The following is a 19,353-nucleotide window of genomic DNA, read 5'->3' on the forward strand; positions in this document are numbered from 1 at the left end:
CAAAAGCTTCCTATCTCTTGTTTTGCTTCGGAGTTAACTTGAACTAGTCTCTGCAGAAGCCAAACACGGAACTTTCTGTCTGGCTGTACGTCGCAGGGCAAGGTTTCCGGAGCCCAGCAGTGGCATCATGGATGAGCAGAAGCTTTGCTGGGATTGGAGGAGGGGGCGGCATGTTGAGAAGGTGGAGAATAGTGATCATGTGTGTTCCTCGAATGTACAACCCACATTTGAGTGACAAATGACGAGGACAAATATAAAAACAACTAAGCACAATTCCCCCCGAATCTATATCGCCCCGGATGCGTGTTTTTTTTTTTTTTTCAACTAACTTTGGGAAGTCGCAGAGACCCAGCGGTGCGGCCTGTGAAACCTCTCCTCGCCTCCACTTTGGCATTTTAAACGAGAACCGCCTTCAGCGGTTCCTCTCCTTCCTCCGGACTAAGGATGGAGGATTCCTTCAGCCCCTCAGCTCAGCCTCTGGCGCCCAACCTCTCCGTAGCCATCCTGCAGAGCTGGGGTCTTAACCTGACTTCGGGGCAGGGGGCCTCTGTCCCAGGACCGCAGCCGCCGCCACACGGGCCACCCAACCACCAGATCCACCTGGTCTTCATGGGAATCATCCTGGTGGCCGCGGTGGCGGGCAACACCACCGTGCTGTGTCGCCTGTGCGGCAGCAGCAGCAGCCGGCTCTGGCCGGGTCCCAAGCGTCGCAAGATGGACTTCCTGCTGGTGCAGCTGGCAGCGGCCGACCTGTACGCGTGCGGGGGCACTGCGCTGTCGCAGCTGGCTTGGGAACTGTTGGGCGACCCGCGTCCCGCTCTGGGCGACCTGGCGTGCCGCTTCTCGCAGCTGCTTCAGGCATCCGGGCGGGGCGCCTCCGCCCACCTGGTGGCGCTCATCGCCCTCGAGCGCCAGCTCGCTGTGCGCCGTCCGCAGGGCCCGCAGCTGCCCGCGCGCGCCCTGGCTGCCCTGGGCTGGCTGCTGGCGCTGCTGCTGGCACTGCCGCCGACTTTTGTGGTGCGCTGGGGCGCTCCCCCACCTTGGGCCGCCAGCGCCTGGCCGGGGGAGCATCGCTGCTGGGGCATCTTCGCGCCTCTGCCGCGCTGGCATCTGCAGGTCTACGCTCTCTACGAAGCTGTCGTGGGCTTCGCAGCGCCGGTTGCTATCATGGGTGTTTCTTGCGGCCACCTGCTGTGTGTATGGTGGCAGCGCGGGTCTCAGGCCCCGGTGGCTGGGGCACGCTGGTCCGCCAGTCCGGCCCGAGCCCCCTTGCCCAGTGCGCTGCCCCGCGCCAAGGTGCAGAGCCTGAAAATGAGTCTGTCGTTGGCCCTGCTCTTCGTGGGCTGCGAGCTGCCCTACTTCGCCTCCCGCTTGGCCGCCGCCTGGTCGTCGGGGCCTGCGGGTGACCGGGAGGTAGAGGACCTAGTGGTGGCGATGCGCGTCGTGGAGGTGGCCAACAGCGCCCTCAACCCTTTCGTCTACCTCTTCTTCCAGGCGGGCGACTGCGGGCTCTGGCGGCGGCTACAGAGGATCCTGGGAGTTGCGTGCTGCGTGCGGGAGGGAGAAGCCGAGATCAGTGAGGGAGCTGGGGACCACCAGGCACTCCACCGCCACCGCTGGCCCCACCCCCACTATCACCACGCCAGGAGGGAGGAGCGGGACAAAGGCTGCCAACGTCCACCCCCGCCGCGCCCCAGACCGCCGGCCTGCTCCTGCGAAAGTGCCTTCTAGGAACTGCTGCACAGACAGGTTTGTCATTGTGCCACAGCCTCCAGGCAATACCGGGAAGGTCGTAGGAGCCTGCCTAAATCATAGAGTGGAACCTCTGAAGCCGTCTGCTTTCTCCCTGCCGTTGTATTTTCTTCTAAGGAGGACAAGTCTTTCACTTCGCTTTTGTTTTCTTCTCTCCAGTTCCTTTCATATTTGCCCATTTGGAGGAGACCAAACTTGGAAAGTTGTAAAAATCTATCCGAGTTCCAGAGTTGTTATTTTTGCAATTCTCTTTTATACTCCCATTGTGTTCTATATAAGACCCTTTATTTTAACTAAATTGTCAATTTTCATTCGTTGCCGTGATATGTTTTTAGTTGTTTGGAACTGTGCTTAAATCAAGTGCGCCTTTGGGGAGCAGCAAATTTGCTGTTCCTTCCAAGGGAAAAATCCCCATAACGCTCTTCCTGGGGAGTTTAGGAGGCCTACTAGCAATGCTGTAGAAAAGCTAATCGCGCTGCTCTTTGAAAAACAGAGCATTTGAAAAATAACATTTCCCACGGAGGCGTTAGAACATTTTTTTTAAACACGGTAATATGTTTTCTGGGAAGAAAAATCGGTGTGGCTTTTGCTTCCAGTCTAACTCCTACATCAATAAAAACTGAGTAAAGGAAAACAACATAAAGCTTCCCTTAGTCCTTTCCCAGCATGCTTGTAGGACGGGGCTGCTGTGCCCAGACCAGCGTCTAAGCCTGTCCACACTGAGCTTCTAAGGGCAAAGTCTTGAGCAAATTAGAGAAGGAAAATATCAAGGCGATGAAAGATGTGAGAAGGTGGGGCTCACTGTTCAAGTGTTAAGGAGACCAGCAGCAGAAAGCTCCAAGAGCTGCCTGTGTGGATAGAACTATTTAAAACACAAACCCAGCTGGGGGTGGAGGCCCTGCCTGCAATCTCTGCCCTCTCCAGCAGGAGCACTGGCTCAAATCTGAGGCCGACATCCATTACATAATGAGTTCTAGAGAAGTCTGGGCTACACTGTTACACTCTGTCTCAAACAAAACAAAACAAAGCCTAACTTACTTAGGTGGGTTAGTAAGAACTAAACCAAGGAACAGAGTTGATCCCTGACCACATCCTCTTAGCTGTCCTTGCTTCTGGGGGGACTTGCAGCATTAATGAGCACTATAACCATGTGCTTAGCATCGCCCTTCACCCGCGAACTGACAGCTTTCACACATCTTGGTTTCTTGACAACAGTGAACATGCCACCACGAAGCAGAGGAGATGTGACTCATTAAAGCTTATTGATACAAGTAATGATCTCTGAGGATTCGGTTTTAACATGTGCACTCAGTGAGGATTTGTTGCGTAGCTTAGTGTGAGTCAGGTCTAGGTAGGTTACACAGAAGAGAAGCCGAAGGAAATCGACACTTAGTGTGGCTTGCATTCCTCCAGAATTCTTTTTCTTAGTGAATATACCAGCTCAGTCTACAGTAGGCCCTAACTGAATGGGCTGGGGTCTGTCCTCCTTGGACATTTGGATCCTGGGGTTTAGCATCGTCTTCCCAGCTGAGAGCTGCCAAGAAAGCTACTCAGCAAACACCCAAGGTGTTTCTCTGTGAGAACCCAGTAATGACTTCACCCAGCAAGAATGTGTCCTTGCATCAGCGCTCCATCATCTCCTTTACCCACTTGCCCTTTCTATAGCCAAAAGAAGTCTGTGCAAGGAAGATCTGGGCTCACTAATCCCAAAAGCATCTCCACCTTCTTAGTGACCTGGGAAGGCATTGCTAATGGAAGCCAGACAACCACTGTCTTACATGAGAACACGGATTTTTCTACCAAATCTTGGGGCAAATTTGACTCTGAATGTTTGATTCTTAATCTTCAACTTTTTTCCACTGGAGGTCAGCAATGAAAACCATGTGATAGTTTGGCCAAATTGACTCTCCAGTACATTTCTCAAGGCCCCTCTGGGTCTTAGTGCTCTACCCAGAATGCTGGAAGTGAGAACGTTAGTAATCTTTCTCTGTCCTCCCTGAGTTTCCTAGTCGTTGTGATCCATGCAAAGAGTTCAAGTGAGACACACAGTGTAGGGGAGAAGACAGGTGGAGTTTATTGCGAGGTAAAGCGGGCTGTTTCTCCAGATGTGAAAGCGGACAGTGGACAGAGAGACCACTGTGGAAGGAAACACTCAAAGGAGGAGACTGAGCATCTCGGTGGCCTGGAGGACCATGGAGAAGGGAAAAGCTCTCAAGGGGTGAGAGTGGACAGTGGACAGACACAACTGTGGAGGGAAACATTCTCAAGGGGTGAGAGTGGACAGTGCACATGAAGACCCGTGTTCCAACCTACATTTTCAGGCATGCTTTATACAATGTCTTGGGGCTGGAGAGATGGCTCAGTGGTTAAGAGCATTGCCTGCTCTTCCAAAGGTCCTGAGTTCAATTCCCAGCAACCACATGGTGGCTCACAGCCATCTGTAAAGAGGTCTGGTGCCCTCTTCTGGCCTGCACACATGCACACAGACAGAATATTGTATACATAATAAATAAATAAATAAATAATTTATACAATGTCTTAAAGTTTCTGAAACAGACTACTTCCTGAAGGGCATCTTTTCATGCAGATGATTGACAGGCCCTTTAGACTAACTCTTGAGGTGGGGGAGGGAGTGCAATGATTAACTCTTAGGGGACAATGCAATTATCAGTTGCATGTTTTTGATTTTACCAGAAATCCTTCCACTACATAATAACCTCATAATCTTCCTGGCAGTTTAGAATGTCATTTCTCCACCAGACACCAGAGATGAAACCTCCTGCTTTTACAAGGTGCTGACATAAAAGGAAGGATCAACCCTCAAGAACTTTCAAGTCTGCTAATATCTAGCTAGCAATGTGACAGCAGTCATGATTACAGCCCTTTCCTTGCAGCCCCTGGCCTACAGGGACTACCCTCCCCTGCTGATGCTGGGAGAGTGAAAACACAGAAGATTATGCCCTGGCTGAGGCCAGGACACCCTTTCCTTTTCTCCAGAATTTGGACAATAACTGTTACTGTCCTTCAGGTTGTCCTTCCTCTCTTATCATCCTCCCCACCCTGCTGAGGATGTTATGGTCTGAAAAATACCAGGAATAGATCAGCCAAAGAGCAAATACAAGCTTCTGCACAAATCCAAGCATTACTTTTATGTTTATTAATAGATATTTATTAACTAATTATCTTATGCTAGGAGATATGGTAAGCATTGGAAAAACTAAAATGAACACCACCCTTTTGCCTCAAAGAGACAACATGGGCAGATGTAGGAGACAATCTAATTACACTGCAATAGCACATGTTTAATAGGGGTCTCTTAGGAGCTGGGAGCACTGAAGGGGACTGACCCTGGGAGAGTGGGTGTTTGGATGTATCCATTCTCTTCTCATCACTGTGGTTTTCACCACTGGTTTGTGGTTTAGGGGATTTCAGTACACAAAGCAGGAATGGTGTTTGGCCATGGCGGCAGGAGATTGCAGCAGAAGTGTGACTTATTCATAGCAAGAGGCAAACAGCTCCCTGCAGAACCGTGACCATTGTCTTGGCCTCTGTCCCAAGAGCTACACAACCTTCATAAAACAGCATCACCTTAACGGTGGCTTAGGAGAGCCTCGACGACCAAAAACTAACCTGGAAGTGGCCATGGCTCATCAGGAGGGAGAGGAATGTTGGGTGATTTGAATGGGAAATGTCCCTCACTGGCTCAGGTGTTGGAATACTTGCCCCCTCCCCAATTGGTATTTGGAGAAATTATAGAAACTTTAGAAAGTAGGGTCTAGGGGGAGGTGGGACACTGGGAAAGTGTATGATTTATGATTGTGTGCCTTTCCTGTTCTCCAACCACCACTTCGTGCTTCCGCTATCCAACTTCAGCCACGCCCACGCCTACGGTTCTCCACCATGCCTTCCCTGTCATAATGGACTATAGCCCAATCATGAGCCACAATAAATATTCTCTTCCTTGTTTCTGACTTGTATTGTGACACAAAATTGAGAAAAGTAACTAACACAACAAAGTGTTGGAGACCAGGGGAGTAGCCCTGTTGGAGCATGGAGAAGACAGAGTTGAACATGGCCAACACAGACAGCAGTTGCAGTGCACGGTGTTAGGATGCCAGTGGGGCCTGACCTGCTGAACTATGTAGCAAAAGGAGACTTAGCCTTAGCTGGATAAAAAGATTTGTGCATAAGGCCAAGTAAACTAAAAGTAGACTTCAGAGAATTTAATGAGAACTATAAAGGATCAAACACGAGCTGTGGAAAGGTTCTTCTGGTAACATCCGTAAGGGCAAATTAACTGAAAGGTCGGCACGTTATTGAAACAGAGATCAGTAGAAACTCAGAGAACCCTCAAAACAAGATTTGCAGTCTGGGATAATAAATTTCAGCTGGTCGAGTCAATGTTTCTGCCCTCTTCAGTTTTTTAGGGAAAAGTTCAATGGACTCATCTTGCTTCAATCTTTCATCTCTCATGACAAGTCATCCAGCGGTGGGCTGATGAACTCAGCTTTCTAGTCACAGACTGTGATGGTAACTTTATGTGTCAACTTTAATCAGTTAAACGGTGCCCAGATGGCTGGAAAATGACATCCCAAGTGTGTTGATGTGAGTCTCTCCAGGAGAGACTAACCTTCCAAACAGTAGACTGTGTAAAAATGATCTTCCTCACCAATGTTAGCAGATATTATCCCGTCTATTAAGGACCTGTTTGAGGAAAGCCAAAATAAAAAATAAAAATAAAATAAAATAGGGAAAGGGCAAATCAAACTACTGTCTTTTCTTGAGTTGGAATAACAGCTTTCTCTATTTTGGGATGGAAACATTCCTGTCTTAGAGCACCCAGATCCTAGGATTGGCTCTCACAGCCCTCCCCAAAGCACATCTGATTCTCAGGCATTGGCACTTAGAAGTGACACATAGGACAAGCTTTCTCACTCCCCTGGTTTCCACACACAAACTATGGGATTGTCAGCCTCCATAACACAGACCAAATCTCAGAACAAAGTCTCTCTATATCATTGGGTTTTATTCCTCTGAAGAAACCTAATACCACAATTCCTCCTTTCCATCTTTCTATTCAGCAATCCTGTACGGTAGACGTGACGCTCAGGCCAGGTCCTCTTGAGGTTCAAATACAAGCCTGCCCTCTGGCTGTTCTTAGGGGCATCGCTTAGAAGCCCCCTAGCAGACTGTCCTATATAGTTCATGTGGACTGTATCATACGTGTTGGGTATTCTAAGAATCACCGAAAGTCCTTTTCCCACATTCCAGACCCCACCCCACCTTCAGTGACTCAGTACCGGTGTTTCTGCTGTATTTGCCTTCTGCACATGCTCCATACCACCTATAAAGCCCACCATCACGAACTCTTCAGTCCCCAGCCTTGCTCAAAGGCAGCCATTTTGTGACCCACCCCTCAATAAATTCCTTGTGTGAGGTCTGTTGTGTGGTGTGATTTTTGTGACATTCCTTGCCCCCGATTACTGAGTTACTCTTTCTCCAAAACCATTTCACTGTGCCAATGCCTAGACCTATAATTGCAAGAGAAATGAAGCTATCATTATTAGGTTGAGATAAAGAACAGTGGAGAGGAACTTCATGGGACAATGGATGAAAACAAATAGTTTTTACATTAGAAAAAAGGAAATGATTATTAGGAAGACAAGCCTAAACTCTTTATGTAAACCATAAAGGTTTTTTAAAAAAGATTGAGTCTCACTGTTCTAATAGGGACTTTCAGCTGATTGCCGGCTACAGATTTTGAGAATTCCTCAACTAGGGTAGAAATATAGAATACCAGCTACAAATAAATTGTTCCCTAAATTTTGTAGATTTAGTTACTACCAGTTCATACAGAGATGCTTTTAAGTGAGGAGTTTCCTCTAATTTTAACTAAATCTGAAATTGTAATGTAGATCTAAGCAGCTCAGTGACTACTCCTGGAACTATTGATGGGTTAATAGAACTGAGCACCCTGTTAGCACGGCCAGCTGTCAGTGTTGGACCCAGGAATTCAAGTTCTTTTCGAAACCTAGCGATTTGGTTCTGCCCTACTGTGGTGGTCTGAATAAGAATGGCCTTCATAGGCTCATTGATCTGAATCCTTGGTCACCAGGGAGTGGTACTATTTGAAAGGATTAGGAGGGCCTTGTTGAAGGAAGTGTGTGGCTGGAATTAGGTTTTGGGATTCAAAAACCCAAGCCAGTCTCAGTGTGTCCCCGTCTTTCTGCTTGTGCAGATCCAGAAGTAGGACTCTTGGCTCCTTCTCCAGCACGATGTCTGCCTGCATGCCACCTTGCTCTCTGCCACGATGACCATGAACTAACCTTCTGAAACTGTAAGCCAGACCCAATTAAATGCTGTCATTTACAAAAGTTGCCATGAGAACACTGACTGAGACACATAGTCAGGGGACTTTGCTCTTCATGTTTCAACACTTGCTAAAATAAGACATTATTTACATCATACAGCAAAGCTAAATTGAATGAGGTGACCTTGAAATTGTTCTCTTCTTAAGATCACGCAAGAAGAATGACTAGAGGCAAAACTAGACTCACATATTTGGCGTCCAAAACAATCAAGTCGACCCCCTGAAATAAAGTAAGACCACCCTTTCTAGCCACTGATAGACTTTCACCAAAGCACGGCAGATGAGCCAGAGCTGCAGGACGCCAAGAGATTCTGTGCACACAGATGGTTTCATGTCACCTCCAGAGTCCAGCAATGTGACAGCCTTGGCTTTATTAGAGGGATGTGAAGAGTTCTATTCCTGTGGGGGAAAGGAAGAAACTCGCCACACAGCAGCAGAAAACTTAGCAAAAAATAAACCTACAATGTCACTTAAAACAAAATGTAAAAAACAAACCGGTGTGCCAGTTAGCACAGAGCCAGCGATTAGCCATAAATCGTATGTAAAAATAGAAGAGCTTGGCTTATTTGTGAAGGAAAATCAGTGCTTAATGGTGTTTTCGTCTTAAGTTACTTTCTACAAAGTGGAAGAAGTTAGAAAATGTGTTTTTCTGTTCTGTTCTTAAAAATGTTCTCACTGAATCACAGGAAACTTTCCCATTAAAAGCGAGGGCTCTGATAAAAGTCAGAAAACTGGGAGAATGTGGCTTAGTTAGGGGAGCTCAGCATTCACAGCCTGGAGGGCCAGATCTGACTTTCATCCAGCAAACTTGGAGCAGTGTGGCTCTCTCTCTTCAGATTCTTTTTGTTTTCTTACACTGACTGAGGGATAAAAGTCCAGTTGAATAATATTGTGTGAGAGAAGCAATGATGTTGGGGCGTCATGATGGAAGAAGGGACCCCTTTCCTACTGCATAGTAGGAAGTTCTGGCTATGGCGGGTTGCATTCCTAACATTTCCCAGATTCATTTTAGAATGGATACACCCACCCCCAGGAGTAGTCAGGTATTCTGGGAGAACCCCAAAATTGACATATCTCTCACTCCAGGGTGGGCCAGATTAACTAAACCCATCAATATAATTGCACTACCTCAATCACCATGTCTTATTCAGCATAGAAAAATCCAATTAAGGTGAATGAGAATATGGGGAGCTTATAGGGAATGAGGATGTAAACAGGAAGGAAGTTCTCTCTCTCACAGTTCCTGAAGATAAATGAGTTAGTTGGTGACCCTCAGAGCCAGTTGAAGACACTATTGCTATGATGATAAAGCAAGAGGGAGAGCTGGATAAAGTTTTTGCGCACTGATAAGCCTCTCCGCAGACACAATAATCCAAATCAGATCAGATAAAACTGAATTAGAAAAAGCCCAGGTTTAATGGATACCAATGCTCCCAGGTGGCCTTTCAGTCCCCCATAGAGGAGCTGGAGAAGGAAGACCAGAAAAACACGTGTTTGTTCTCTGGGTTGTTTAAATACCCGACGTGGTCTTGAGCATCTCTGAGGAGGGGTCATCATTTAGCGGGCTTTCTTAGGGGTGGAGTCTGGACTGAAGCAACTCCCAGGGGAGGGGGCCTGGGATACAACTTTCACCCAAACATTCCAGACTCTTTGGATGGATGGACTTTTTGGGTATAGGGGCACCAGGTCAAGTCTGCCTACTTCCTGTGTTGTGTATGAGATGACATGGAGGAGAAGAGAGTTGGGAGTTAGTGGGCTCATGATGTGGGATTCTCTTCTGTATGCTGTGAATACCATTGGTTAATAAAGAAACTGGCTTGGTCTGACAGATTAGAACAGAGCTAGGTGGGGAAAACTAAACTGAATGCTAGGAGAAAGAAGGCAAAGTCAGGGAGAAGCCATGGAGCTGCCACTAAAGACAGATGTGCTAAAACTTTGCTGGTAGGCCACAACCTCATGGTGATGCACAGATTAATGGAGATTTGTTAAATTAAGATGTAAGAGTTAGCCAATAAAAAGCTAGAGCTAATGGGCCAAGCAGTGAGTTAATTAATACAGTTTCTATGTGGTTATTTCAGGGCTGAGCAGCTGGGAACAAATAAGCAGCCTCCCTACAACAAATTGGCACAGGCTCATACAACAAATTGGTATAACAGTGTGGCTAACTAAAATTCACTTTAAACTGTGAGAGCATTTGGGAAAAAATTCTAGGCATACACATACACACACACAGATACACACATACACACACACACACCAAAACCAACCAAACAAACAAACAAAAACAGAGTTTAAGCACAGCTTAACACCATGGCTGCTTTAAGAGAGATTTTCCTGATTCAGCAGTAGTAGAAAAAAAAAGCCACGTACTTTCGAAACATCAGCTTCCTGGGCCATGCTGCCAGTGCAGACTCTGGCTCTTTCAAGAGGTCCAGCTACAGAGCATTTAAGTGGGGTCTGTGAGCAGAGCGCGACAACTTGCTTATGGCAACACAGATGCGCTCTGTGCCTGAAAACTTGGGCTGTGAGCACGGCTCACGGTAAACAGCCCACCACCCCACCATGTTGGACTGTGCAGAACCGAAAGGAAAAGCAGCCTTAGTCTTAGTAAGAATGCATACCATTTTAAGAAGAGCTTCTGATCAGAAAATAATTACAGACGTGCACTAAAGACAAATGCAGGTGGAAAAGACCTCTGAGTGGGTCACAGTGCTGGAGAGATATATATAGGCTCGGGAGAGAAAATAAAAAGAAAACAAAGAGTTATTAAAAGTTATAAAAAGAAGCAAATGATTTTTTAAAAGTAAAACAAAGTCTTTAAAGAGACAGTAAACTTGTAGAAAAAAGTAATAGAGTAAAAAAATAGAGCCACGTAAAGATGGAATATACATAGAAAGTCTGGATTACGTCTATTATTTTGTTTTCTTTGAATTTTTTGACTGTTAATGAGCTAAGTACAGAGAGACATTTCATTGTATGGATGAAGTTAAACCAACGTAAAGGTATCTTGTCTTTAAAATTTGTATGTTTAAAATTGTAAAGGTATTTTGTCTTTAAAAAGGGTATGTTGCTTTGAAAAAGAGGTTCTTCTTTTGTTTCTGAGGATGAGAACTTGTGGTCCTTCCAGACTAATATGGTTTGGTGGAACAAGACCCCCCGAAAAGGTCTCTGTCATCACCCCCCAAAAATTACTTCATCCAATAAACAGAAGGAAGTAGTTTGGAGAGAACTATGCTCAAATTCCCTAAATATTGTTAGGAAATGTTTGTTTACATTTAAAGAGGGATATGATATAGAGATTTTCATTGATATTAATATTAATGTCAATTTTGTTATAATGTGTATATGTATTTCTGCTCTTGATTAAGGTATTGTATTTGGGCAGCTCATTTAAAGATGTAATGTATAATTAAGAAATACATGTTAATAGATAATCATGTATAATAATCAAGTTTGTAGTCATGTTAGTTAGGTTTTCTAGATATATAGATATATAGAGAGATATAATATAAAGATGTAGTTCATTTAGATAGGTATTCTTCAAATCTTTCAGCGACCTTTATAATGTGACATTTAAATGTTTTAAGAGCTTGAGACTTTTCATGATAGTGAGACACATCTACTCCTGGCAGCACCAATCTACTTCAAGAGAATGATGGGCACTGAAGAGGCTCCTTATGGCATTGGTTAGCCATTTGTGCAAGACACTGCTCTTGCCTGGATTGCTTGATTCTGTGCTGTATGAATTGGACCTGCAGAACCCACAGAGAAATGACTGCTGGACTTGCCTAAAGGTGAGATGATCCTTCAGGATTCCTGCTTCATGAAAGAGTCTGCCAGACATTCTGCAGGACACAGAAGAAAGTGACTGACAAATTGCCAATATAGGCAGAACTGTCTTTAAAATTTCCTGCTTCATGGAAAAGTCTGCTGGATACTATGGACCTCTGGGCTGAAGAGGTCCCAATGATACAGAAAAACTTTGGGTGACCGTCCAGGCAGTGAGATGTCTCTGTCAATTCTAGAGTTTTAGAAGTTGCTTACAATGCACTTCCTGTTAACTCAGATAATATTATACGCTTCTGGGGTCTTTGATGGAGTTGAAGAATTTATAGTTATAATTATAGTTTTCCTTAGTTATGATAAAAGATAAAGTAGATATGAATATTATAACTGTAATTCTTGCTTGATACCTGTTTTATTATTTGGTATTTTTCTGTGTTAAAGTTAAAACCTTCCTTTTTTATTTAAACAGAAAAGGAGAGGTGATGTGGGATTCCCCTCTGTATGCTGTGAATACCATTGGTTAATAAAAATATTAGCTTGGCCTGATAGGGCAGAACAGAGCTGGGTGGGGAAAACTAAACTGAAAACTGGGAGAAAGAAGGTAGAGTCAGGGAGAAGCCATAAAGCCTCTACTGGAGACAGATGTGCTGAAACTTTGCTGGTAGGCCATGACCTCATGGTGATACACAGATCAATGGAGATGGGTTAAATTAAGATGTAAGAGTTAGCCAATAAGAAACTAGAACTAATGGGTCAAGAAGTGACTTAAATAATATAGTTTCTGTGTGATTATTTCGGGAGTCTGGGCAGCTGGGAAATGAACAAGGGGCTCTTCCAAGAGGCTCACGCTCAGCGGGAGGTGTGGCTGAAGAGGCATCCAGTTTACTGCCATCCTGGAAACCTCAGGCATCTGTTTCTTGTGGGAGATGATGATGGAGGAAGGTCATTGGTTAAATAATAAAGAAACTGCTTGGCCCTCATAGGTTAGAACATAGGTGGGTGGAGTAAACAGAACAGAATGCTGGGAGGAAGAGGAAGTGAGCTTAGATGCCATGCAGCTGCTCCCCAGGGCAGACGCAATGAAGCTCCAACCCAGGATGGACGTAGGCTAGAATCTTCCCAGTAAGCGCACCTTGGGGTGCTACACAGATTATTAGAAATGGGCTAAATCAATATGTAAGAATTAGTCAAGAAGAGGCTAGATATAATGGGTCAAGCAGTGTTTAAAAGAATACAGTTTGTGTGTTGTTATTTTGGGGCATAAACTAGCCAGGTAGCCGGGAGCTGGGTGGCAGGAACGCAGCCCGCAGCTCCCACAACAAGATGAGAAGGCAGGTGGCTATGGAAAAAAACAGATTATTATTATTATTGACCCCAAGAGTGGAGCTAAACATGGGAAAGGTCATTAACTGAGGAAAAGAATGGGGCAGAGTGGCAAGGGTGAATAAGTGAGACAAGAAAGCAGATATGCTTTGTAAAACCAGTTTTTAGTTGTGTGGTAGTGTCCATTTGAGCCAGGAGAGCTGGTACCAGTGGTGAGTTCCAGGAGCTAGTGCACGTGTTGGCGTTATCCAGCAGGCCCTCTGTAAGTTGGTCTTGGCCCAGACAGCAGAAGTGACCAGTAAAATAGGCTTGAACATGGTCGGGGTTAAAATAGGCTCTGGAGACTGCTAGTTTTTACCACACCAAATAAAGGAAATTGGAAACTTTGAACCTCTGTAGATATACTTGAAACCTGTTAATCTTAGACTTTGAAGTCTGTGAAAGAGGCACACCTCTCTGTATTTTAGCAGGAAACTTAACAAATGAAGTAATGATTTACCAGTACCTTAAGTCATCAAATGCCATTAGACAGATCTGAGGGAGATAAATGAGCAGAAATGAGACAGCTTTTGTAGCTATGCAGGCAATCCCAAGTCTTTCTGTAGTATTTGGTGAACACCAGCCTTAGAAGCAGTACTTGCCTTAGCTGCTGAGTCCAGGAGGCCTGAAGATTTTCCTGTGGGGGAGATTTAGTCTACCTGTCTTGGCAGGATGAGACAATCAATCCCCCAGTGTAGTGTCCAGGAAGCTGATAAAGTGGAAGTCAGCTTTTTGCTGTGTGGGTGGCTTTGTCATATTCAAAGGCAAGCCTCCAGGCAGAAGGTCTTCTGTAACCATGCATCTTCTTGGAGTAGCTAAAGGATGCTGCAGGAGCTGGCATGTCTCTCTGTCATAAGAACATCTTTTGTAAAGGCACTTGAGAATCAGGGTACCATTACCTGTCAGGTATATCCAAATTAGACATAAGTTAAATTTACACATATAATTTATCTTACCAATACTAGCAGAGGCAAGAATATTAAAAGGAATATTTGAGTAAGCAAAAGTGTATTGGAGCACAATGTCTCCTTGATAGGGCCAGCACATGTGGGTACTTTTACCAAAGATGGCACTGAGATTTTGACCTCAACCAAAATGGTGGCTATCTACATGTTTGTATTTTTCCAGAGCTGTTGTAATCTGGAGTTACAATTTTTACAAATTTTAAAATAAGCACCACATACACACATAGATATAAAACAAGCATACTGTGGCCATATTATTTATACATATATAAATTTAACAGAGAGACAAAATTTTTTCTAGACAACTGTGTCAACTGGCCAACTTAAAATCCTCTAAGGCAATGACTTGAAACTCAGAACTTACCCAGACTAAACTGACCTTAGCCTGACAGAGAGCAGGTGCGGGGGAGAAGGGTATTTTCCAACATGTGTCCCTGGGCTGGTGCGAAAATCAGCCTCGTCTTAGTGGGACCTCCAGATGAAAGGTTTCTGTGCCCTGATAAACCTCCTTGCTGACATAATAATCTAAATCAGACCAGATGAAACCGAATTAGAAAAAGCCCAGGTTTAATGGATACCAATGTTCCTGGGTGGCCTTCCAGCCCTGCAGAGAGAAAATGGGGAAGGAAGACCCCAAAAACTACCTGTTTGTTCTCTGGGTTGCTGTTTAAATATTCTGTGGGAGTGGTCTTGAGCATCTCTGAGGAGGGTGATCATTTAGTGGGCTTTCTTGGGGGTGGAGTCTAGACTGAGGCAACTCCCAGAGGACGGGGCCTGGGATGCAACTTCCACCCAAACGTTCCAGACTCTTTGGATATAAGGATGCCAGGAGCTGGGGTGAGGCCTTAACCCAAATACTCAGAAGAGCTAAAGTCCTTAAAGATCTCAGTGAACAGCTGGGCCAAATGGCATAGAAACCAGGCTCTTTGAATTCCTGGTAACTAAGCCAATACACTTCAATATGGCTTACACTGAGTTGAATTTTCTATTATTTGTAATAGAAAGTAGTCTCAAACTGAAGTAAAATCTTGGCAGGAAAAGGGAAGTCCTGTTTTAGCATGTTGCATAATGGTTGATGCACTTTATCAGAGAAATAGAATTCTTCTTGGTGCACTTTAATGTAGTCTATCAGTCAATAAGAGCTGTATGGGACAATGTGTCTGACAGTAGAGCCAGCATACCAACATCAAAATTGTGACTCTCGCATTTAAAAATATAAGCTAAATGAAGAACCATAATTATCATTGTAAACCTGGCTAAAAAACAGCAGCCTCTGGTTACTAAAGTTAGAAGATGTTTTAGTTAGTTTTCTGCAACTTAGATGGAATACACTGACAAAATTGGCTCATGTCTATCATGGCAGGAAGGCATGTCCTCTGAGGCAGGAGGTCAGCCAGTTAGGAAGCAGGGTGATCCCATTTCATCCACACATGGGAAACAGGAAGAAAGAAAAGGAAGTGGAGCCAGGTTCTAACACCTCAAAGCCTGGCCCCAGTGACAGACTCCCTCCCAAAGATTCCATACATAGCCTTCCCATAAAACATCACCAACTCTGGGAATATCTGTTTACATGAGCCTATAAGAGACATTTCTTAGTGAAACTAAATCAGAGAACATTATTTGCAAGTACTTTCCATTGGGAATTGTCTTTGTTAGGATTTCTGTTGCTGTGAAGAGACACCATGACCGCCAACTCTTATAAGGAAAACATTTAATTGAGAAGACTCACTTATCGTTTCAGAGGTTCAGTCCAGTATCATCATGGCAGCAAACATGGTGGTGCGCAGGCAGACATGGTGCTGGCTACATTTTGGTTTCGGTCAACAGGAAGTTTACTGAAACCTGGGGAGTATCCTGATCATAGGGAACCTCAATAACCTGATCATAGCCCACCCCACAGTGACACACTTCCTCCAACAAGGCCCTATCCACTACAACAAAAGTCACACCTCCTAATAGTGACACTCTCTATTATGAGGGCTAATTACATTCTAACTACTACAGAATTTTATTAATTTACTAGTTAGCTGCTTGCTATTGTTTAAGATGCATCATGTAAAAAGAAAACCTCGCACATAATTTGGCAAACCACTGTAACTGCAGGTTTCTCTTCCCACCTGCCAGTTCCCAATGGGCCCACTCTGATGTTTAATATTAACTATAAATGTTTGACTGATGGCTTAGGCTTATCATTAACTAGCTCTTACAACTTAAATTAACCCATTTCTATTTTTTCATATTTTACCATGAGGCTCATGATTTGTTACCTCACATCCTGCTTCTCCAGAAGCGACTGGCTTCTACCTAACTCCACTTCTTTTTCCCTGTCTCTCTGTTTGGATTTTCTGCCTAGCTATATTCTGCCCTGCTATAGGTCTAAGTAGCTTTATAATTAAGCAGTGGTAATGAAACATTCACAACATATAGAGGTATATCCCACATTAAACTACTAATTATAACAGACATTTGTTCCATTTAAAATTAACTTTTTGGGTATAAACTTTTTATGCTATCCTTTTTCATAGTCAGGTCAAAATGACAATGATAAACTTGCTGGAATAGATTGTTAAAGTAAAGGCTCATAATGGATCACTCCAGCACCCATCTCCATTCCGTATAATCTTAACTCACACTGAGGCCAGGCTTGGTCATGTGATCTGTTTTAGTTAAAGAGGAAAAAGCAGATGTTTCACAAACCAGATGATTGATAATATTTCTACATGGCTGCTTGCTCTTTCAGAAAAGTTGTCCTGACGTCACCAGTCTCTGAAGAAACCCAGAGGAAAATGCTGCACAGGAGCAGAGGCTCAGTCCCTCGGTGACTCCAGCAGGGTGCAGCCTCCAGCTGACCCTCCAGTTGTGCGTGTCCACACATTGAGCCATGGAGAAAGCAGTGGAACTGCTGCTTTAGGCTCAGAACTGTAAGAAATCTTAAGCTGTGGTATTTTAAGCCTTAAATATCAGAGTGATTTTTTTCACTGAACAAATAACTATATAGCAGTCCAAAGCCAGCTTGAAGGAGGGAGTCAAAACCCCAGGCTTGGATTCTAGTCTCTAGCAGATTGCTGAGTTGGAATATTTAGCTGATTATCACACAGCTTGATAAGACATCACACCAATGTGAAAGAACCCAACAAAGAAACTAAAATGCAGAAGCAAGACATACTCAGGTCTTAAGTGAGATCACATTTCCATGTGGTGAAATTCCAGTTGACCAACTGGGGAAGTTCTGAATATCCTTTGCTAAGCCTGATTCTATTGTATTATGATGTACCATAATCAAACTGTTAAATTAGAACCGAGAGTCTCTAATCAGAAGAGATTTATGTGTCTCTCATGTTTCTACTTAAGCAAACTGAAACCTGATGGAGAATCAGATAGAAAATAGGTCTTACCTTCAACCAATTACAGGAGAGCAACTAGACATCTAGTGCTCTGTCAGTCATTTTTCATCACTGTGACTAAATGCCTGTGTAAACAACTTAAGGAAGATTTATTTTGTATAGTTTTACAGGTTTCAGTCCACAGTCACTTGTCGCTGTTGTTCCAAGGCTTCTGGTAAGACAGATTTATCACGGCAGCAGAGAATTGTGGGACAGAGCTACTTCCTCATGACAGAACACAGACAGGAAGTGGTCAGGGACAAGAAAATCCCTTCAAGACACAGCCCCTATACCTTTCCTCCTCCAACCAGACCTACGTCCTGTTTGTTCAGTTTGACCTCACCAGTGGATTAGGTAGCTGATGGACTTAGGGACCCAGTCACTTCTTTGTAGTGTGATCAAGCCCTTACCGCATGGGTGTGGGGAAGGACGCTGCTAGCTCTGGTTGGAGAGAGGAGAGGTTTGTGAGGAAGGCATTGAGTTAGGATATATATACACACACAGTGCAATACATATCATATGGTGCTACACACACACACACATACATACATATGGTATAAACTTTATTAAGAGACGTATTAACACTACAGATAGTAAAACAGGAAGAAAGAGGTTTCATCCAGTCCTACCATAAAAATATAATTGTTTACTTTAAAAGATTTCCAAGGGAGGGAAAGATCCTTAGACAGGGAGAAGTGAGCCCAGTTAATATGTAACTTACAATACAATAATGGGGTAACAGAAACACTAGCTAGGAGAAGGGGACTTAATTAATATATCAAACTACTTTGGGCCAGCATGGTGGCACATGCCTTTAAAACAAGCACTCAAGAGGCCAAGACAGACAAAACTCTGTGAGTGTGAGGACAGCCTGGCCTACATAGTGAGCTCCAGGCCAGGAAGGCTACAATATATTAAGATGGCTGAGACTGTCGTAATAAAACCAAAACAACAGAAACAAAACCTTACCTATGTTGGACCCCATGTGACAGGGTCTGGCTGCTTCTGCCTGTCCCTGCTTACAGAGGCAGAGGATTGAAGCTGCTCAGTCGGACTAGGACATAAAAATGCTGAGAGTTCTAGCAGAGACTTCAAGTCTAAACCATCACAAGTGTGCTGTCATGAGAAATATTCCATGCAAATTTCTTCCAGATAAAGAATTTTCTTTTCTGCTTCAGCATTCATCCTATAAAAGCTTTTTCTCTGCGCACCTTTAATGGATCCCTGCATTGCTTTCCCTTTGAATCACCCCATTCATGTATCACTGTCTGCTCCAAAAAACTTGAATTATAAAAAATTCCATATATGTGTACTATATTTGCATTATTTCCTTCTCCCTCAAATTTATGACCTCTTTTTCTTTAATTATGTTACATAAATATGTATATATATACATATATAAACAAATTAATGTATAAATACAATCTGAATCCATTAGTGTTGCCTGTAAATATGTTTTCAGGCTGACCGCTTGGATAACCAATCAGAGTCTTGTTTATGGAAAGACTGATTCTCCCTCTCTGAGCAGTCATTTATGGTCTGTAGCTCTTTATCTAGGGATAGCGCCTTGTAAAAGTTCCCCATTTGCATGTCACTTGGTGTTGTCAAGGCTCAGGTCTTGTTTAGGCAACAACGTTGTTTAATGTTGAGTGTAGCCTTCCTGTAGCACATAGACAACACCATGGCCTGGTCCTTTGGCTCTTACGATCTTTCTACCCCACCCCCACCCCCTTCT

General features: G+C 44.1%; 1 protein-coding gene across 1 annotated transcript; it reads left to right on the plus strand.

Moving 5' to 3' along the window:
- Positions 1-444: 444 nt before the first annotated feature.
- Positions 445-2,348, plus strand: Gpr150 (G protein-coupled receptor 150). The gene has a single exon (XM_057789995.1). It carries the CDS (start codon positions 445-447, stop codon positions 1,729-1,731), a length of 1,287 nt encoding a protein of 428 aa, XP_057645978.1. The 3' UTR covers positions 1,732-2,348.
- The last annotated feature ends 17,005 nt before the right edge of the window (positions 2,349-19,353 follow it).

The sequence above is a fragment of the Chionomys nivalis genome, chromosome 15, assembly GCF_950005125.1.
Source record: "Chionomys nivalis chromosome 15, mChiNiv1.1, whole genome shotgun sequence".
Lineage (NCBI taxonomy): Eukaryota > Metazoa > Chordata > Mammalia > Rodentia > Cricetidae > Chionomys > Chionomys nivalis.

Excerpts from the sequence above, each read along its gene's own strand:
- Gpr150 (XM_057789995.1), top strand. The coding sequence starts at position 445 with ATGGAGGATTCCTTCAGCCCCTCAGCTCAGCCTCTGGCGCCCAACCTC.